Source organism: Moschus berezovskii, chromosome 9 (assembly GCF_049115385.1).
Source record: "Moschus berezovskii isolate FMDL1 chromosome 9, NW_MosBer_1.0, whole genome shotgun sequence".
NCBI lineage: Eukaryota > Metazoa > Chordata > Mammalia > Artiodactyla > Moschidae > Moschus > Moschus berezovskii.
In genome coordinates, this window is record NC_142468.1 from 27,611,675 (window position 1) to 27,631,947 (window position 20,273).

Genomic DNA, 20,273 nt, shown 5'->3' on the forward strand with positions numbered 1-20,273 from the left:
AAGTCAATTGAATATTATTTACAATAAGGCAGAAGATGGAATTTCCTAACTAATAATGGTCATAAGAGAATAACAAAGATTGAGCTGGTTATCTTACGAACTCCTGGGAGGCAATGGATGAGATGGTTGGATGGCATCACGACAGAGGATGAGATGGTTGGATGGCATCACCGACTCAATGGACATGAGTTTGAGCATGCTCTGGAAGTTGGTGATGGACAGGGAAGCCTGGCGTGCTGCAGTCCATGGGGTCACAAAGAGTCGGACACGACTGAGTGACTGAACTGAACTGAACTGGGAGGCAATATAACATAATGTGTTAAGACTGTGGGCTCTGGGTGTCAGGTGTCTGCAAGCAGGCTCTGCTACTTATCAACTTGGTGACCTTGAGCATTTTCTTTAATCTTTCTATACCTCATTTTTTCATATGTATAATGAAGATAGAAAAAAGATTTACCTTACAGGGTTGTTGTGAAAATTAAATTAGTTACTATCAGTAAAGCCTATCAAATAGTACACATCATGTAACAAGACTCAATAAACATTACTTTCGTTATCAAAATTGGCTATCTAAAAAGGAAAAGGTTCACTTTCTTGTTGCTTCTTAGTAATTGTTTAAGTTAAATGATTCCAAGGAATTTGTTACCAGATAGCACTGGTCACACCGGTTGGTCACACTGGTTGGGCTTTCCTTGTGGCTCAGCTGGTAAAGAATCAGCTCGCAAAGCGGAAGACCTGGGTTCGATCCCTGGGTTGGGAAGATCCCCTGGAGAAGGGAAAGTTTGCCCACTCTAGTATTCTGGCCTGGAGAATTCCATGGACTGTATAATCCATGGGGTCGCAAAGAGTCAGACACGACTGAGCGACTTTCACTTCACTTCACTCACACTGGTTGGAACAGAGCTGGGGCATCGCTAAGGATTATTAGGTCTCTCAAAGATTTGTATAAGAAACAACTACAGGTATGCTGGGAATGAGCCAAACCCAAATAATCAAGTTTACATACATTTTAACAATCTGTTTAGGCCTCAGAGTCTTTCTAGGGGAGTTCTGCAGGGATGGATTTCTAAAGCTCATTCGCTCATATATTGCTGTTGTTCAGTCATTCAGTATTGTCCGAGTCTTGGCAACCCCATGGACTGTAGCCCACCAGGCTCCTCTGTCCATGGGATTTTCCACGCAGGAATACTGGAGTAGGTTGCCATTTCCTGCTCCAGGGGATCTTCCTGACCCAGGGATCGAACCTGCATCTCTTGCATTGGCAGGAGGTTTCTTTACCGCTGAGCCACCAGGGAAGCCCATATATATATTGATTGACAACATTTAGGTGCTAGGTATACAAAAAGATACAGGTAATAATCAAGGATATTATTCCTGTCTTCGATTAATTTATGTTCTAGTGTAGGAGACACCGAAGGACTCAGCCAGGTGAGAGATAGAAGGAAGTGAGTTCAAGACAGAAATAATACAAGCTGACATAGAATGGACACAGAGCACTGACACAGAGGCACAAGGGAGCATGAAATATTCAGAGCAATTCATTTCAGAATAACTAAATATAGAGTGAGGGTCAGAGGACAAGTGAGGCAGTAGTAAAGTAGGAGGGAGAGACGGGAACAGGATGATGATGAGCTTGTCTACAAGGCCTGAACACCACCTGGCTTCTTTCACTGTGCCTGTTAAAGTTCCCCTAGCTTGTATACCTCATGGGAGGAGGGGAGAAGACAACAAAAAGTCAGGTAGGAGCCAAATAGCCTATGTAAAAACCAAAGTGCTGGACAGACTAGATCTCAATCACCTGGTTTCTCCTCTTATATCCTGAGAGATCTACATTTAGCTCTTCGGGAATGACAAAGTAAAATTTGAATTTTTTATTCTGAAGGCAATGGGGAGACACTGAAGAGCTTTACGCAGGATAGAACTGTGATCCAGTTTGCCTTTAAAAAGCAGTTTTTAAAGCAAGGAAGAGATTTGAGGGGGTGGTGAATAGAGGCAGAGGTATGAAGAAGACAATGCGTTGTATCTAAATATGTGGAGTTTGAGATAATGATGGATATTTGTACGGTGATGTTAAAATGATAATATACCAAATTCAGACAGGGCTTTAAATAAAATTTTCACTGTACATCCTGCAGTTAGCCCACTTTAGAGCTAAAAAATTTCCTACCTATATGATGTCATTTTTAGCTTTTCCATAATCCTACAAGGCTCTTGTTCTTTCCATTGTGCTGTGATTTGTACCTCTGAGACTGTAAGTGATTTGCCAAGGATCTTACAGGAAGTCAGTGGCAGATCCATGCCCCAAATCTAGGTCTTCTCAATCAAGATAATGTTCTTTCCATAACTGTATACGTTTATGGTAACTCATCAACTCCTTATTCAGTGTCAATTTTGCTCCCAGCATCTTGTTAGTAGAAATAAAAACAAATTAGAAGCAAAGCATGGGTCCTTGCCTCTGGAGGCCAGCAACAGATTTTGCAGCAACAAAAACTGTTCATCACCAAAGCTGTAGGTGAGCAATCGGATCTGACTTCTAGTTCTAACTCTGCCTCTAACCACCTGTGTGATTTTATTTTATTTGAAAATTGCAAAACCTACCTCAAAAAAACCTTAAATAAAAAAGGAATTTATTGGCTTATGAAATTCAAGGAAGAACTGAACACAAGCATCAAGAAAGGCAGGGCAGGGACCTCCCTCGTAGTACAGGGGTTAGGAATCTGCTTGCCAATTCAGGGTTCACGGGTTTGATCTCTGGTCCAGGAAGATTCGACATGCAGCAGAGCAGCTAAGCTTGTGTGCCAACTACTGAGCCCACATGCCACAATTACTGAAGCCCATGAGCCTAAAGCCTGTGCTCTGCAACAAGAGAAGCCAACACAATGAGAAACTTGTGCACTGCAATGAAGAGTAGCCCCCACTCCTTGCAACTAAAGAAAGCCTGCCTACAGCAACAAAGACGTAGCATAGCCAAAATAAATGCATAAATTTTTTTTAAAAAAAGCACTACAGACTTGGGGTAAATAAAATGGTATAAGTGGTCTGTATGGTAAGGGAAAAAAATTCCACAGTGATCTCAGCCTATGTGGGCCAGAAGTAAAAGTGGGTGAGAGACCATTTATTTTGTTGACTGAGATACTCTCAGACCGTTTTTTCCCCTTAGAATATTCCTTTGGGAGAAAGTGAAAGGCTGGGGCAGAGAAAATGTAGAAGATAAAAAAATTCAACTCTTACTTCTAAAATTGTATCTATATTCATCATACATCTTCTTTACATTTGTGCTATGATAGGTATCTTTTTGAGAATTCAGAGGAAATCCTAATTTTGAGAAGTATAAAACTAATCAGAGATGCAGGATAAAATCACTAGGTTATATGCAAATAATTTAATAAACATGGGTTTAATCATTCAAAAATATTCATAATGACCACTTATTGATGCCAGAAGTGCTATGTAATGACATTTAGATTTCAAAAATATTTTAGCAATAGTACTTTGCCAACCAAGGTCCGTCTAGTCAAGGCAATGGTTTTTCCCGTGGTCATGTATGGATGTGAGAGTTGGACTGTGAAGAAGGCTGACCGCCGAAGAATCGATGCTTTTGAACTGTGGTGTTGGAGAAGACTCTTGAGAGTCCCTTATACTGCAAGGAGATCCAACCAGTCCATTCTGGAGGAGATCAATCCTGGATGTTCATTGGAGGGACTGATGCTAAAGCTGAAACTGCAATACTTTGGCCACCTCATGCGACGAGTTGACTCACTGGAAAAGACTCTGATGCTGGGAAAGGTTGGGGGCGGGAGGAGAAGGGGACGACGGAGAATGAGATGGCTGGATGGCATCACGGACTCTGTGGACATGAGTTTGAGTGAACTCCGGGAGTTGGTGATGGACAGGGAGGCCTGGCGTGCTGTGATTCATGGGGTCGCGGAGAGTCGGACACGACTGAGCGACTGAACTGAACTGAACTGAACTGAATAATTTATGGTGACTAGTTTACAACATATACATTTTGCAGTTTAACAAATAAGAAATTAATTTGAAACAGAAGTAGGCTCACAGACATAGAAAACAAATTTATGGTTACCAAAGGGGAATGGGTAGGGGAAGAGAAATTAGGAGCTTGGGATTAACATATACACAATACTGTATATGAAACAGATAAACAACAAGGACCTGTATGGCACAAGGAACTAGACTCACTCTCCTGTAATAATCTATAATGGAATAAAATCTGAAAAAGAATATATATGTATATAGACACACAAATACATGTATGGATGTATACCTAATCACTTTGTTGTACAATATTGTACAATTTACAATATCGTAAATCATCTATCAGTCAGTTCAGTTCAGTTCAGTTCAGTCGCTCAGCCATGTTTGACTCTTTGTGACCCCATGAATCACAGCACGCCAGGCCTCCCTGTCCATCACCAACTCCCGGAGTTCACTCAAACTCATGTCCATCGAGTCAGTGATGCCATCCATCCATCTCATCCTCTGTCGTCCCCGACTCCTCCCACCCCCAATCCCTCCCAGCATCAGAGTGTTTTCCAGTGAGTCAACTCGTCGCATGAGGTGGCCAAAGTATTGCAGTTTCATCTATACTTCAATAAAAATATTAAAAAATTCTAAACAAAAAAATAAATTTAGTTGGATTCCAGGGAGGCAAAAGAAAATAGATTGATAATAATGAATATTCAGTTTAAAATGAATATTATCATTTTCTTATGAAGTAATATAGTTTCTCTGTCCCCTGAAGGAGTTTAAGGAGATATAATTCACATTGAACATTGTGTTAGTTTAAGGTGTATAACATAATGATTTAATACATTAGTGTAATTTTAGTTAACATCCATCACCTCACATAGTTAGTTCTTTTTTTCTTGTGATGAGAACTTTTAAAATCTACTCTCTTGGCAATATTCAAATATACAATACAGTATAACATAGTTTTGAACCTAAATTACTTAGAAGGTGCATTTCTATTGATAAAGTTCTTTGAACTCATTGTAAAAGTAGCTGAATCAATGATTTGCATGTGTGCTTAGTCGCTCAGTCATGTCCAAATCTTTGTGATCCCATGGACTGTAGCCTGCCAGGCTCCTCGATTTAAGCCATTCTCCAGACAATGGCTCAGATGGTAAAGCGTCTGCCTGCAATGTGGGAGACCCGGGTTCGATCCATGGGTTGGGAAGATCTCCTGGAGAAGGAAACGGCAACCCACTCCAGTACTCTTGCCTGGAGAATCCCACGGACGGAGAACCCTGGTAGGCTACAGTCCATAGGGTCGCAAAGAGTCAGACACGACTGAGCAACTTCACTTTCACTTTCCAGGCAAGAATACTGGAGTGGGTAGCCATTTCCTTCTCCAGGGGATCTTCCTGACCCCGGGATTGAACCTGGGTCTCCTGCATTGCAGGCAGATTCTTTACCATCTGAACAACCAGAGAAGACAGAATCTATGAGTTACCACAATTCACTATGATAAATTATCTGTTGAAGGTAGAATGACCAAGGTATTTCCCTTCTACTTTAAGGAAAGTTCCATTAGAAATGACAGCAACATTATGCCTTTATAGAACACGAGTCTTCAAAATGTTTCAATATTACATGAAGTACAAAGAAGTATATCACAAAATTTAACATATCAATTGTAGGACATGGATTAAGACATTTGTTACAATGTAAGTATCATGGAAACTTATATTACCATATGTAAAATAGATAGCCAATGGGAGTTTGCTGTTGTGACTCAAGGAACTCAAACCGGGGCTCTGTAGCAACATAGAGGGGTGAGATGAAGAAGGAGGTGGGAGGAAGATTCCAGAGGGAGGGGACATATGTATATCTATGGCTGATTCATGCTGATGTTTGGCAGAAACCAACAATTCTGTAAAGCAATTATCCTTCAATTAAAAAATAAATTAATTGAGAAAAAAAAAGACATTTGACTTTGCAGGCAAGACACTGAATCATACCCAGAGAATCATATCTTTACTTGGCAGAAATATTTTTTTCTTTTAAAAAATGTTTATGCTTTATTTTAAAAATGCTTGCCACACGATATTTAAATTTGAATTTTTAGACAATTAAATTTCCATTAAGTCCTAAGATGTTCTATTATGAAAAGTTTGGAGTGAATGTGAATAGAATCCACCAAAACTACTATTTTTTTCACTGTGGTGCTTTGGTTTACAGCTAAGATCTTTTCCTTATCATTAACAGATTTACTGCACTAGCAGGAGAGTGCTAGCCCCTTCAAGTTTGGTCAATTTGCATTCTTTTTCCTCCTTAGTGCAGTCATAGGCCAAATTCCCATTCCCCATTATCTCTGCTTCCATTACCTTTAAAGGGAATATTGCATTCTGACAAAATCTATCAGTGCTGAAGGAGTCATAATTCAGCCATGGGATATACAGACATTCCCTGGTTTGTGATGGTTCGATTGAAGATTTTTTGACTATATGATGGTGCAAAGGTATTACACATTTAGTAGACACTATACCTCAAATTCTGAATTTTGATAGTTTCCAGAGCTAAGGATATGCAGTACAAAAGACTTGGCAGGGCTGGAGACAGTAGGGAGCTGCAGCTCTCAGTCAGCTACTAGATGACAAGAGTAAATAACTGAGACACTTATAACCATTCTGTTTCCACACGGCCATTCTGTTTTTCACTTTCACTGCCAGTATACAATAAATTACATGAGATACTCAAAACTTAATTAAAAAACAGGCTTAGGTGATTTTGCCAACTGTATGCTAACGTAAGTGTTCTGAGCATGTTTAAGGTAGGTTAGGCTAAGCTATGTTGATAGGTAGTTTAGGTGTATTAAATGCATTTTTGACTTAGGATATTTTCAATTTATGATGGGTTTATCAGGACCACCACTGTAAACTGAAGAAAATCTGCAAAGATCACTTTCTACTTTGTTTTCTGTATTTTCTTTTTTCCCTGCAATCTTTAGACTAATCCCCAGAATTAAAAATTTCTTGGATGAATCTGAATAATTCCCCTCTGAACAAATTATTTTCATAGAAAATCATGTGTAAACTGCCTCACAGACATTTCTCTCTACAAAGTTGCTCCTTGACTTTAAACACCAGCTAGTCATCTGTCTGACAGAAGCAGTCAGAGCTAACCCAATGCCACCTTCCTGCCTCTCACTCCACATAGTGATTGCTTGTATCTCACTTCCTAGAACTGTTCATTATGCTTCGCTTTACATCTTTGAATATATTTGCATGTTTTCTCTTGTTACGTCTTTCTCATTAAATTAGAAATGTCTCAATATTAGACACAATATTTTCCAATCAGGGATGGACTATTGTTTGCCTGCAGAGCTATGAGTTTAAATGTAATGAGTAGTGAAAGTCGCTCAGTCCTGTCTGAGTCTTTGCGACACCATGGACTAGAGCCAACCAGGTTCCTCTGTCCATGGGATTCTCCAGGCAAGAATATTGGAGTGGGTTGCAATGCCCTTCTCCAAAAGATCTTCCTGACCCAGGGTCTCCTTCATTGCAGGCAGATCCTTTCAAATCCCTTCCTTCCAATTCTCAGAATCTGATTCTAGTTCAGGCACTCAATCTCTCACTTGGCTACTATAATCATCTTCTAATGATTTACCTGGCCTCTGGTCTCTGACCTGTGGCAATTCACCATTGATTTCCTTCCTAGTCCTCTTTCTAAGCACAGTTCTAATGGTGTTAGTGGCCAAGCTTAAAGGCCTTTGATGGTCCTGCACTGCTTACAAGGGCTTCCCAGGTGGTGCTAGTGGTAAAGAACTTGCCTCCCAATGCAGGAGATGTAAAAGACACGGATTTGATTCCTGGGTCAGGAAGATCCTCTGGAGGAAGGCATGGCAACCCACTCCAGTATTCTTACCAGAGAATCCCATGGACAGAAGAGTCTGGTGGGCTTCAGCCCATAGTGTCACCAACAGTCGGACACGACTGAAGCAACTTAGCATGTATGCACTGCTTGCAAAATAAAATCCCCAGCCTTTACAATCTGGTCCTATCTTCCCTTTCTAACCCCATTCCAGTCATCTACCCTTCCTACTCTGTATTCTATGAGCTATTAACTGTTTACCGAATATGTCTTTGCACATTTCCATCTGTCTTTATTTATTAATTTTCTCTTTTCCAAAGATGGGCTTCTCCAACTATTCATATCTCACTTTTCAATTATGATCTAGCTTAATATGATCACCTCAACAACTTTTTTGCTGTTCCTAATCAACTTGTTTCTTCTCTTTTCCAGAACATGTTGTTTATGACTCAGTTTTAGCACTTACCATCTGCTCTATACTCCAGAGGGGGATCTATCTCTGTTTCCTATTTATCTTGTAAGCAACTTGAGGGCACGGATGATGGTTTATTCATCTTTCTATGGTCATAGCCTGGCAAGTGGAATGGGAGGAGGAGAATCATTCTCCCTGGGAAAGAAGAAAATACAATATTTCTAATGACATAAAGGAGGGGAATTTTCCAGCCTGTTTCTTGGAAGAAGTTTCAAAATGTTAAATTTAGACATTCATCATACCTGAAATAACTTCCTGGAACTAGAGTTCAGAGCCCTTCTTATTAAAACCACTTTCTAGAAGGCAAATTTGTAACTTGTGGGACATGAAAGTTAAGTTTCTAAACCATCCTTATCAAACTCAGAAATCTACCCCGAGTTCAGCTGCCAATTACATATCTTCTGCGCAACCCTACTAGCTATTAGAATTTGTCACAGGAAATTCTATAGGTAGGTTAAGAATAACTGTGATCTGGTAACTTAGACAAAAATATTTGTTAAATTCAAAACCAAACGGAGACCAGTTTTAATTCCTTGAGCAGACGAAATCAACTTAGTCACTTCTTTGGAAATAATAAGCAAAATTTGAAGTGCTTCTCAAGGCTGATATGAGGTAACCGCCAAAAATTCTATTATAACCAATCACTATAAAGAAGAAAAAAATCACTACCTTCTCACCATGCTGCTGCTGCTGCTAAGTCACTTCCGTCGTGTCCGACTCTGTGTGACTCCATAGACGGAAGCCCACCAGGCTCCCCTGTCCCTGGGATTCTCCAGGCAAGAACACAGGAGCGGGCTGCTATTTCCTTCTCCAATGTGTGAAAGTGAAAAGTGAAAGTGAAGTCGCTCAGTCGTGTCCGACCCTTAGCGACCCCACGGACTGCAGCCCACCAGGCTCCTCCATCCATGGGATTTTCTCACCATATAACCTGTTTCAATAACAACAATATACGCCGAGGCCTCACTCAGTGTCTTGGTTGGAGTGATCCTAGTTGACAAACTGTCTCTTTGGTGTGTGCACAATACCCTTTTACTAATTACTACTTCAGCGATTTATTGGTTTTACTTCGTCTGTTTCTGAACTTTTGACAATCAATGACACCCTACTGTCCTGGGATCTATATCTACTCTGGTCACCACCAGTCAACTGGCACGTGGCTTTAAGGACAGCTCCGTAATTACTTGTAATTCCTTGAGTGCGTGGCAGTTACTTCGCTTTCGTCCATCATTCTCCATTTGATTCTGTGCCAGCACGACGTCCGGGTGCTTGGCCACTGGCACCGCCGAACCTGGCACCAGGATCGTGGCCTTTCCAACGCTGGACCGCGAGAAGCCGGCAACCTCAGCCAGCAGGGAGCGAGGGCTGAAGTTGAAGAGGGGCGCGCAAAGTCCGGGCCGCCGAGCGCCGCGACGCCTGGTGGGCACCAATAAGGAGAACCTCCAGGCCGCCGCCCTGCAGAGCCTCGGCGCCCTCACGCCGCCCGGGCGCGCTCGAGGCAGACCCGCGCCGCCGGGCCCCCTCCTCCAGCGGCCGTGGGGGCGGGGCCCGCGGGGCGCGCGCCGGCGCGTGGAGGCCAGGGCGGCGGCGGCGCGCTCGGCGAGGGAGGGGCGAGCGGTGTGGGGGCGCGCGGCGGCCGCTGCGGCCTGTGGCGCCGTCACCCGGCAGAACCCAGCTGGTGGCGGGCGGCGCCGCTCGCTTTGCCGTTGCCGCTGCCGCAGGCGCGCCGGGACGGATCGGGGCTGCGCCGGGGGCCGGCCCACCCTCGCGCCGCCGTCCTTCGGCCCGCGGGCCGCGCGGTTCCGTTATCATGTCGTTGGGGCAGTGGCTGGCCCGGCTGGTGAGCAGTTTGCAGGATCCGCAGAGAGTGGCCCGTTTTCAGCAGCTGTGCGGGGTGGAAGCGCCGGCGAGCTGCACAGCCGCGGCCGCCGCCGACCCGAGGGAGGATGAGAAGGCGGAGGCGCGCCTCGCCGGAGAATCCCGGCGCCGAGAGCTGCAGCCGGGGGCGTCCGGCGGCCCTCCGCCACCCGGGAGCGACCGCAATCAGTGCCCGGCCAAGCTGGGCGGCGGCGGCGCCCCCAACGGCGTGCGGAACGGGCGGGCGACCGAGGTGGGCCCAGCCTCGCCGCGGCGCGCGGGGCTTCTGCGCCGCAACTCGCTGACGGGCGAGGAGGGCCAGTTGGCCCACGTGAGTAACTGGCCTCTCCACTACCTGTTCTGCTTCGGCACGGAGCTGGGCAACGAACTCTTTTACATGCTGTTCTTCCCCTTCTGGATCTGGAACCTGGACGCCCTGGTGGGCCGGAGGCTTGTGGTCATCTGGGTGCTGGTCATGTACCTGGGCCAGTGCACCAAGGACATCATCCGCTGGCCGCGGCCCGCCTCGCCACCCGTGGTCAAGTTGGAGGTTTTCTACAACTCCGAGTACAGCATGCCCTCCACCCATGCCATGTCCGGCACCGCCATCCCCATCTCCATGATCCTCCTCACCTATGGCCGCTGGCAGGTAAGGGTCCCTGTCCTCGCCCCGCACAGCCTCCGAGCCCTCGTTGCTCTCCGCAGTCGTTTGATTTTGTCCATTCCCTTCCCAGACTTGTCTTTCCACAGGTTTTCACAGTATCCCCCAAACAGGCCCTTTCTAGCTTAAATAATAATGAAACGGTGGGGAAAACCTAAGACTTAGCCATCAGACTCTTATTTTACTAGTAATGCTTTTCTTGGAACCTAAAGGAAATACCGTTCGTGGAGTAATACATTATCATCGGGCTTTAGTTGAACTGATAAACGGTTTTTAATTCTTGCGATGCACAGACTACCATTATGATTAAGTATACCGTGCTTATAATTACTTGTTGGGTGACTAAGATTCACCCGTTTTATACGGTGCCTTTCCCCAGACTGATTTCTGTTTCAGGCGTAGGGAAAGTCATTGACTTTTTCTGGAGACAGTGTTTGTAAAATAAACATGGTCATTCAGGCAATGAAGTAATGAATTTTAAACGAAAGCCACCCTTTGTGGAAGTTAATGGAGCACCGCCTGAGTGCTCTTTTTAAGGGGTGTGGTTGCTAATTTGCTGATAGACACAATTTAATTAGCTTTTGGATCACTGATCTGTACTGTCAGTTGTTGAGCTACAGTATGTTGAATTAGCTTTGCAAATGCTTGGTTTTAGTTGGTCTTAAAAGTAGGGATCTTGGTCAGACCAGTGGGCTTGTAAAAATGGTAAATATGACAGCCTGACAGCCAGGGATGAGTGAGTTTTTAAACAGTAAACTTTTATATTTTGCGTACTACTTCTGGCCTCCCATTTTTTGGTTTTTCATGGTCTGTAAATGCAGATTTAAAAGCTAAAAGCTAGTTCTTTTTTATATAGAAGCAAAATTTATTTTTAGACAGATGTCTGTTTTATCTGTCACTTAAAAATTCTTATTGAAGTTCAGTTGGTTTACAATATTGTGTTAGTTATCTGTCTTTTAAATTGTAAGGAGGTTTGTTCGTTCTGCAGAACAGTCCCTTAATTTAAGAATAAAGTTAATAACTATGAAGAATCTAAGGAATCAGACTTCTTGATTTTTTTTTCCCCATTACAGCACAAAACTATATTCTACTGAGAAATACACATCCTGTGTAAACTTGTTATGGTAAAGTTACCTATCTCAGACTTAATTTCAGTATAGATAAACCCTTGTCCTCATAGACACTTCTGGGCAGTGCATCACTTATGGACAGTGGAAAATGTGTAATGTGTGTAATAAGAATGGCAGAATTATGAGGGAAGAGTACCATGAACGTTTTTTCTTTTTCCCTATGCAACCTAAGGAGTTATACAGCAATGTTCAGATTGTAAAGTAATGCTGCTTGTTTTGCATAATAGGTAAATATCTCAAATGCACTTTATCTAAATACTTCGGACTTTAAGATTGTCATTGAGTTATGGTATTTACTGGTTAGCGAATGATGTTTCTCTTATTTTTATGAGATTTTCAGGATTCCATAACAATAGAGCCTTTTTAAACTCCTCATTGAGTAGCTATGTTGCAAGCAATTAATTTTTAGCAGTCCAAGTAAGAGAAAGTTTTTTTTCTCTTCATTCATTGAGAGCGCATGCTAACAGGAAGTCTGAAAACAGTACCACAGAATGCATCTATCAGTATTTTAACACTTCAGGGTTATTTGAATTACCAGAATATGCTTACAATATAGTTTTTCAACCACCTAGTATATTTAATTCAAAGTTTGAGGGCTTTATATATCATACACTTTTAGAATTTGAGGTAGTCAGGACTTCAAACATCTCCTGGTCTCAAACTGTCATTTTACAGATGTTGAAACTGACCAGTTACAGTAGAATTAATCTGGTAAAATTTGTTCATTCTTTTACATGTCCATTACAGGTTTGAATAAACTTCCAAAATTTGAGTCATTATTTGTCTTTGATTAGTTGTTTTGAAAAAAAGACTCCCTTACATGAAAGTTCTGTATTTATAAATGGTTGTAATAATTCAGTACAGAAAACCTAAATGACCTTTTAATTTTTTTACCTTTTTTTAAAAAAAAAAACCTTGTTATGAATTGAAAACAAAAGTACCTTGCTTTGCTTTAAGGTGTTTTGGTCCTCTTCTCTGCCAATTAGTATTGTAGTACTTAGGAGGCTTGTATTTCCAGAGTAATGAAAAAATATATGTATTGCACAGTGGGATAGGAATTAAACAGTGAAAGCCTAGTGTTTTCCTAAGTAACAGCAGTTTCAGCTGACAGTCATTGCCGTCTGCTTGTGTTCCTGTTCCTTGTTCAGGACAGGTGTGTTTGTCACTACGTGCCTGGGAGGCTGAAACTTCTCTGGAAACTTGAGTTATCTCCCTTTGGTGGGACATCTGCTTCACTCCTCCCTTCATGCCACTTCATGTTCCTGCTTGAAATCTGGTCATGGTTCACTTACATGAAACCTTTTAAATGAAACCTTTGTGTTTCATTATTCATGTGTTCTTAAAATAACAGTAAACCAGAAAAGTTATTAGGGGCTTGCATCAAGTGCAGTTCCCTATACTTTACCCGCAGAGATCCTGATCCATGGGTATTGCATTTTATTGAAATTCCCTAAATATTTTTTGAGGAAAAAAAAAATGTACGTTCTTAAGTCCCATCCAGTAAAATTAGTATATTTGATCCTTAGACTATATTTTATATTTCTCCAACATTGCTGTCACTGTTCTTTTGCAGTTCTTTTAAAGGTATGTTAATAATACAAAAAGGGAAATTGAAACAGTATGGCTCCAAACAATTATTTGAAATGCTGGAAGAATTTTTTCCAGTAATGCAGGATAGAAAGTGTTACGGCATTTCTCCAGGTATTAAATAGCTTGATCATATTATTTGTTGGAATTTTTTGTAGCTGAATTGAGAAAAAGTAAGAAATAAGGAACATTAGATACTAAAAACATAGTCTTTTGAAGAATATAAAAAAGTAAAGCACTCCTTTTATATTTATTTCTGCATGTTCTTTCCAGAAATAAAAAGTCTTAATTTTTAAATAATGTGGCATATAATGAGTTCAAATTTTATACTTAATAACATTAAATAATTTTTAGATGAATTTCATTTAAAAAAATTAGTGACATCACATGCTTTATAGCCTAACCCATTCCCAACTAGTCCGTATGCTTTCACTACTTTTTAAATTATTATTAAAATAATGGTTATATTATTATCTTTATTAGTATTTATTAAGGCCTTACTATGGGTCAGACATTGTTTGAAATGTTTATTACCTCATTTAGTCTGCTCTTAAAACATGCCAATGTTTGGTCCTACTGTTAATACAAGTTTACAAATTATGAAACTGAGATGGGGAAGAATAACTTATTCAAAGTTCTATAGCTAGTGTGTCACAGGCTGACTATAAACTTATAGAAAGACTCCAGAGCTTACAGAAAAAACCCTTCCCATCATGCTTTGTGAATTTTAAATTGACTTTGCAGTAATAAAATTTTTGAAATAGATATGTGTCCTTACAATACAAAAACAGCTTTGCTATGCCTTGAGATACAAGTGCAATAGTCACAAATATTTCTTTTAAACATAAGTTGTTGACTGAAACTAAATGCTGATTTAATTACCCTTCCTTTCGTCTATTTTCCTAATATGAATTTTAAAAATTAAGCATAATGAAGGCTTTGGGGGAAAAAAACATAAGATATTTATCATAATATAGCTTATTGTAGATAATAAAGGAAACCATTTGTGAGATCATGGAATGATAAAAGCAAAGAAGAGTTAGAAGAGTTAGAAAAGTAGGTCACAAATGACAAAAACCAGAAAAGGCTTTAGGAGCCACGGGAACTGATCATTATATAGTAATTCTGGGAAGAAATACAGTTTATTAAAAAATGAAATTGGCTTGCTCCTTTATTTCTTTTTACCTAGCTGATACTTGTGTTTGAAATGCACATTTTTCTGATTTTATACATGCTTATTAATAAAACTCAATTTTAAATTAATTTATTTGAATGGATAATAGATTGTTGAAAATCCAATATTTACGTAAAAAATGTGAAGAGGAGAGTGGGGCTTCCCCCGTGGCTCAGCAGTAAAGAATTCATCTGCGATGCAGGAGACGCAGAAGACTTGGGTTCGATCCCTGTGTCGGAAGGTCCCCTGGAGGCGGGCCTGGCAACCCAGTTCAGTATTCTTGCCTGGAGAATTCCATGGACCTAGGAGCCTGATGGACTTACACAGTCTGTGGGGTCACAGAAAGTTGGACACGACTTAGCTACTGAGCACATGAAGAGGAGAATACAATTTTTCTTTTTGTCGTCACAGCTAGGAGGCTCTCTTTTCCAGAAGGATTCATCACTAGAAATTTCTTAATCTTCTGGAGATAGTCTTTACTTTGGTAGTGGTATATTTATACAGTTTGTTCTTCCTACAGATGGCAACGTACTATACTGTTCTGGACCTTGCTGTTTTCACTTAGAAATATATTGTGAAGGTTTTCCTCTTCTTTTACCCAGCAGTTAATGAATACTAATGGTGTGCTTGTGATTGTTTTAAATGCCTTACATGACTTTCAGTCCCCAGAAAATCCCATGAGTATTTTCACTGGTTTGCAAAACAAACTGAGGCAGAGGAAGTTAAGTAACTTGCCCAAAATGACTCTGCAGGTTCCTAACAGAGCCTGGATTTCAGATTCAGCCAGTCTGGCTCTGAGGTGACCCCACACTGCTATACTGTGTCTCTGTATTAGCATTTTCCGTTGAGAGAGCTATCTGATTTTTGCACATGTGTGTGATGTTCCAGTATATTAACAGCATAATTTATTCAGAACTTGACTATTCCATTACTGCCAATTCAAAGGCATTCTCTATTCTTTTCCTACTAGATTGTTGGTATTTTACTGATTTTTAAAAACTATACCTCTTTGACTTTCTTTTTATTTCCAAGTCCTTGGTCTACCTTCAAATAATGTTATACCAGTTCAGGTACAGCAATAGCATGCTTTATTTTTCCCTTTTCCTTCCTTTGTATTGTTGTCATACATTTTACATCTGTAATACTCAGAGTGCATTATTATTATTTTTGTATAGTGTTCCAGGATTATTTCTAGAAATATTTTTTCCTCCCCTCTTCCCTAACATCCTCCCCTTCTGGAACTTGTCTCACGTATGTTAGATTTGTTAAACACTGGTCACTTGTAGATCACTAGTGCTTTGATGATGATGACGATGATGATGACTGCAGTGCTTTTGCTCTCTGCTTCATTTTGGATAGTTTCTATTGCTATGACTTCAAATAGTGTCTAATTTTCTGGTAAACATGTAGAATGGGGTATGATTTTAGATACTGTATACTTTTATATCTGGAAGTTCCTATTGGATCTTTGGTCTAGTGTACAATTAAATTACTTGTCAGTTTACTCTTTTTAGGCTTGCTGGAGTGAATCTGGAATAATCACAGTCTAGAGCTAAATTAGCCTGACTGACTTACAGTGTGATAACCTTCTGAAGACTACCCAGTTCCCTCAGCTCTCTACCTGATGGGAAAGCAGTTGCAGGCCTGTGTAAGCTCTGGGAATTACATGGTCTGCTACTACTTTCCAGTAATTTTCCCCGAGCCTGGTGGACTTTTGTCCCATGTGTGCAAAAGGTAGTACACAGCCAGCAATTTGCAGAGACCCCTTCACCTCCACGGAGTTCTTTCTCCATCCAGAGTCCTGTTTCCAGTACTCTCTTGAAAATTATTGCTGCTTTGGCCCCTGGGAACTTCTGTTTCTCCCTCCATAGCTCAGTAAGACTGTCGGACTTTGTTTTGGTTCCTCTTCTGCTACAGCCTGGAAACTCCCTCTAGCAACAAGCCAGGGCAATCAGAGGGCTCTTTGCATTTGTTTTCCCTTTTCTTATGAATCACAGTCCTGTGCTATTTGTTTTCCAATATCTGAAAACAGTTCTTTCATATAATTTGTCTAGGTTTTTGGTTGTTTTCAGTGCAATGGCTTTTCCTACAACAGTTAATTGTTTATGGGCAGAAACATATCTTTTTACCTCTACCGTTTTGTGGGTTTTTTTTTTTAATATATATAAAATGCAACAGCTTCAGTTCAGTTCAGTCACTCAGTTGTGTCCAACTCTCCGCAACCCCATGAACCGCAGCACGCCAGGCCTCCCTGTCCATCACCAACTCCCAGAGTCCACCCAAACTCATGTCCATTGAGTTGGTGATGCCATCCAGCCATCTCATCCTCTGTCGTCCTCTTCTCCTCCTGCTCTCAATCTTTCCCAGCATCAGGGTCTTTTCAAATAAGTCAGCCCTTCTTATGAGGTGGCCAAAGTATTGGAGTTTCAGCTTCAACATCAGTCCTTCCAATGAACACCCAGGACTGATCTCCTTTAGGATGAACTGGTTGATCTCCTGGCAGTCCAAGGGACTCTCAAGAGTCGTCTTCAACACAATAGCTTCAGTTCAGTTCAGTTCAGTCGCTCAGTCGTGTCCGACTCTTCGCAACCCCACGAATCACAGCATGCCAGGCCTCCCTGTCCATCACCAACTCCCGGATTTCACTCAGACTCATGTCCATCGAGTCGGTGATGCCATCCATTCCATCTCATTCTCTCATCCCCGTCTCCTCCCGCCCCCAATCCCTCCCAGCATCAGAGTCTTTTCCAGTGAGTCAACTCGTCACATGAGGTGGCCAAAGTATTGGAGTTTCAGTTTCAGCGTCATTCCTTCCAGTGACCTGGGATATAATTCGTGTACCATACAATTCACCCATTTAAAATATACAAGTCAGTGGCTTTCAGGATATTCATACTATCCTGCAGCCATCACCACAGTCCACTTTGGAACATTTTCATCATCCCCCAAAGAAACCCCATCCCCATAGTCATTGCTCCCTATTTTCCCCCAATCTCTCGGCACCTCTAGACAATCACTAATCTACTCGATAGATTTGCCTACTGTTGTCATCTTGTATAAATGGAAGTATTCAGTATGTAGTCTGTTGTGAATAGCTTTTTTCACATGGCATAATGTATTAAGATTCATCCATTTTGTAACATGTATCAGTACTTCAATTCCTTTTTATTGCTGCGTAATATGCCAGTGGTAAAGAATCCACCTGCCAGTGTAGGAGACACTGGAGAAGTGAGTTTAATCCCTTGGTCAGGAAGATCCCCTGGAGGAGGAAATAGTAGCCCACTCCAGTATACCTTCCTGGAAAACTCCATGGACAGAGGAGCCTGCAGTCTCCATGCAGTCTATGGGGTCACAAAGAGTTAGACACGTCTTAGCAGCTGAACACGCGTGCATGCAGGCCAATGGATGAATATACTACTGTTTTATGTGTCCTTTCATCTGCTCATGGACATTTGAGTTCACTTTTTGTGCTGTGGTGTATGCTTAGTTGCTCAGTCATGTCCGACTCTTTATGACCCTGTGGACTGTAGTCTGCCAGACATCCCTGTGCATGAGGATTCCCCAGGCAAGAATACTGGAGTGGGTTGCAATGCCCTCCTCCAGGGGATCTTCCCAACCCAGGGATTAAACCAAGGTCTCCCGCTATGTGGGCGGATTCTTTACAGCTGAGCTACCAGGGGTTCACTTTTTAGTTATTTTGAATAATGTTGCCTTGGATGTTTTCACATAAGTTTTTGTAGACATTTTTGTTGTTGTTTTTTCTCTTGGATTACTTACTAGTCTTTGAAGTTTTTCATGTTATGGTGAAATTAGCCTTTTGATTGTGGTGTGATTTGGAAATACGTTTTCCTAAATTATTACTTCTGACTTTTTTTCCAAGCAGAATTTTTTTCTTTTTATGTATCGATTTTTATTTCATAGATTTCGGGTTTTGTGTAATGTTAGGATGTCTTCCTACCATGCTTTCCTATAGTACTTTTATAGTTTCATTTTTTTATGCTTAAATCTTTGAATCTAATCTCTTTTTGAGGAAGGAATCCAACTTGATATTTCCTAATGGCACCATTTATTGAATAATCCATTTTTCCCTGTTAACTTGAACTGTCACTTTTATCATATATTGCTGCAGCTGCTGCTAAGTCACTTCAGTCGTGTCTGACTCTGTGTGACCCCACAGACGGAAGCCCACCAGGCTCCCCCTTCCCTGGGATTCTCCAGGCAAGAACACTGGAGTGGGTTGCCATTTCCTTCTCCAATGTGTGAAAGTGAAAAGTGAAAGTGAAGTCGCTCAGTCGTGTCCGACCCTTAGCGACCCCACAGACTGCAGCCCACCAGGCTCCTCCATCCGTGGGATTTTCTAGGCAATAGTACTGGAGTGGCTTGCCATTGCCTTCTCCATTATCATATATTAAGTATAGGTATATATTTGGGGTCTATGCCCATACCTTGAGTTAGAGTTGATATATCTGATATTGTGTGAAAATGTGTGTGCTTAGTCACTCAATTGTGTCTGACTCTTTGTGGCCTCATGGACTGTAGCCCACCATGCTTCTCTGTCCATGGGGATTCTCCAGGCAGGAATACTGGAGTAGGTTGCCATGCCCTCCTCCAGGATATCTTCCCTACCCAGGGCTCAAACCCAGGTCTCCCACATTGCAGGTAGATTCTTTACTGTCTGAGCCACCAGAGAAGCCCAAGAATCCTGGAGTGGGTAGTCTATCCCTTCTCCAGGGGATCTTCCTGACCCAGGAATTGAACCAGGGTCTCCTGCATTGCAGGTGGATTCTTTACCAGCTGAGCTACCAGGGAAGCTTGTGTTGCACACAACAGTATTGTGTGCAAATACTATACTGTTATACTTATTATAGTTTTATAAATATTTTTTCAGAATTCTCATTGGGTTTTATTGTTTTATTTGTTATCTTTAATTGAAGGATAATTGCTTTACAATAGTGTGTTAGTTTCTGCCATACATCAGCATGAATCAGCCATAGGTATACATATGTCCTGTCTTTCTCTTTTTTAAATTTAATTAATTAATTTATTTTTGGATGTGCTGGGTCTTTGTTGTTGTGTGGACTTTGCTCTAGTTGTGGTGAGTGGGGGCCACTATAGTTACGGTGCATAGACTTATCACTGCAGTGAGCTTTCTTGTGGGCTCTGGAGTGCGGGCTCAGTTGTGGGGCACGAGGGCTTAGTTGCTCCACAGCATGTGGAATCATCCCGGATCAGGGATCGAACCCATGTCTCCTGCATTGGCAGATAGATTCTTTACCACTGAGCCACCAGGGAAGTGTGCCCTTCTCTCTTGAACCTTCCTCCCACCTCCCACCCCATTCCCACCCATCTAGGTTGTCACAAAGCCCAGGTTTGAGTTTCCTGAGTCCTGCAGTTACTGTTTTTATCTTTCTTCATGTACTTTAGATTTTGTCTAGTTCTAAAAGAAAAATTCTTCTGCAGTTCTTTTTATTGGAAAGATAGTTGTTTCGCATTTAAGTCTTTGATCCATCTTCAGTTGGTTTGTATGTGTTGTGAGGTATGGATCTGATATAATTTTTTATG

General features: G+C 41.5%; 1 protein-coding gene across 1 annotated transcript in view; it reads left to right on the forward strand.

Annotated features, from left to right (window-relative positions):
* The first annotated feature begins 9,932 nt into the window (after positions 1-9,932).
* Positions 9,933-20,273, forward strand: part of SGPP1 (sphingosine-1-phosphate phosphatase 1) — a 43,188-nt gene continuing 32,847 nt past the window's right edge. Inside the window, exon 1 of the mRNA XM_055436285.2 lies at positions 9,933-10,808. Coding sequence (XP_055292260.2) covers positions 10,113-10,808 — 696 coding nt within the window. The 5' untranslated portion in view covers positions 9,933-10,112. The remainder of the gene's footprint in view (positions 10,809-20,273) is intronic.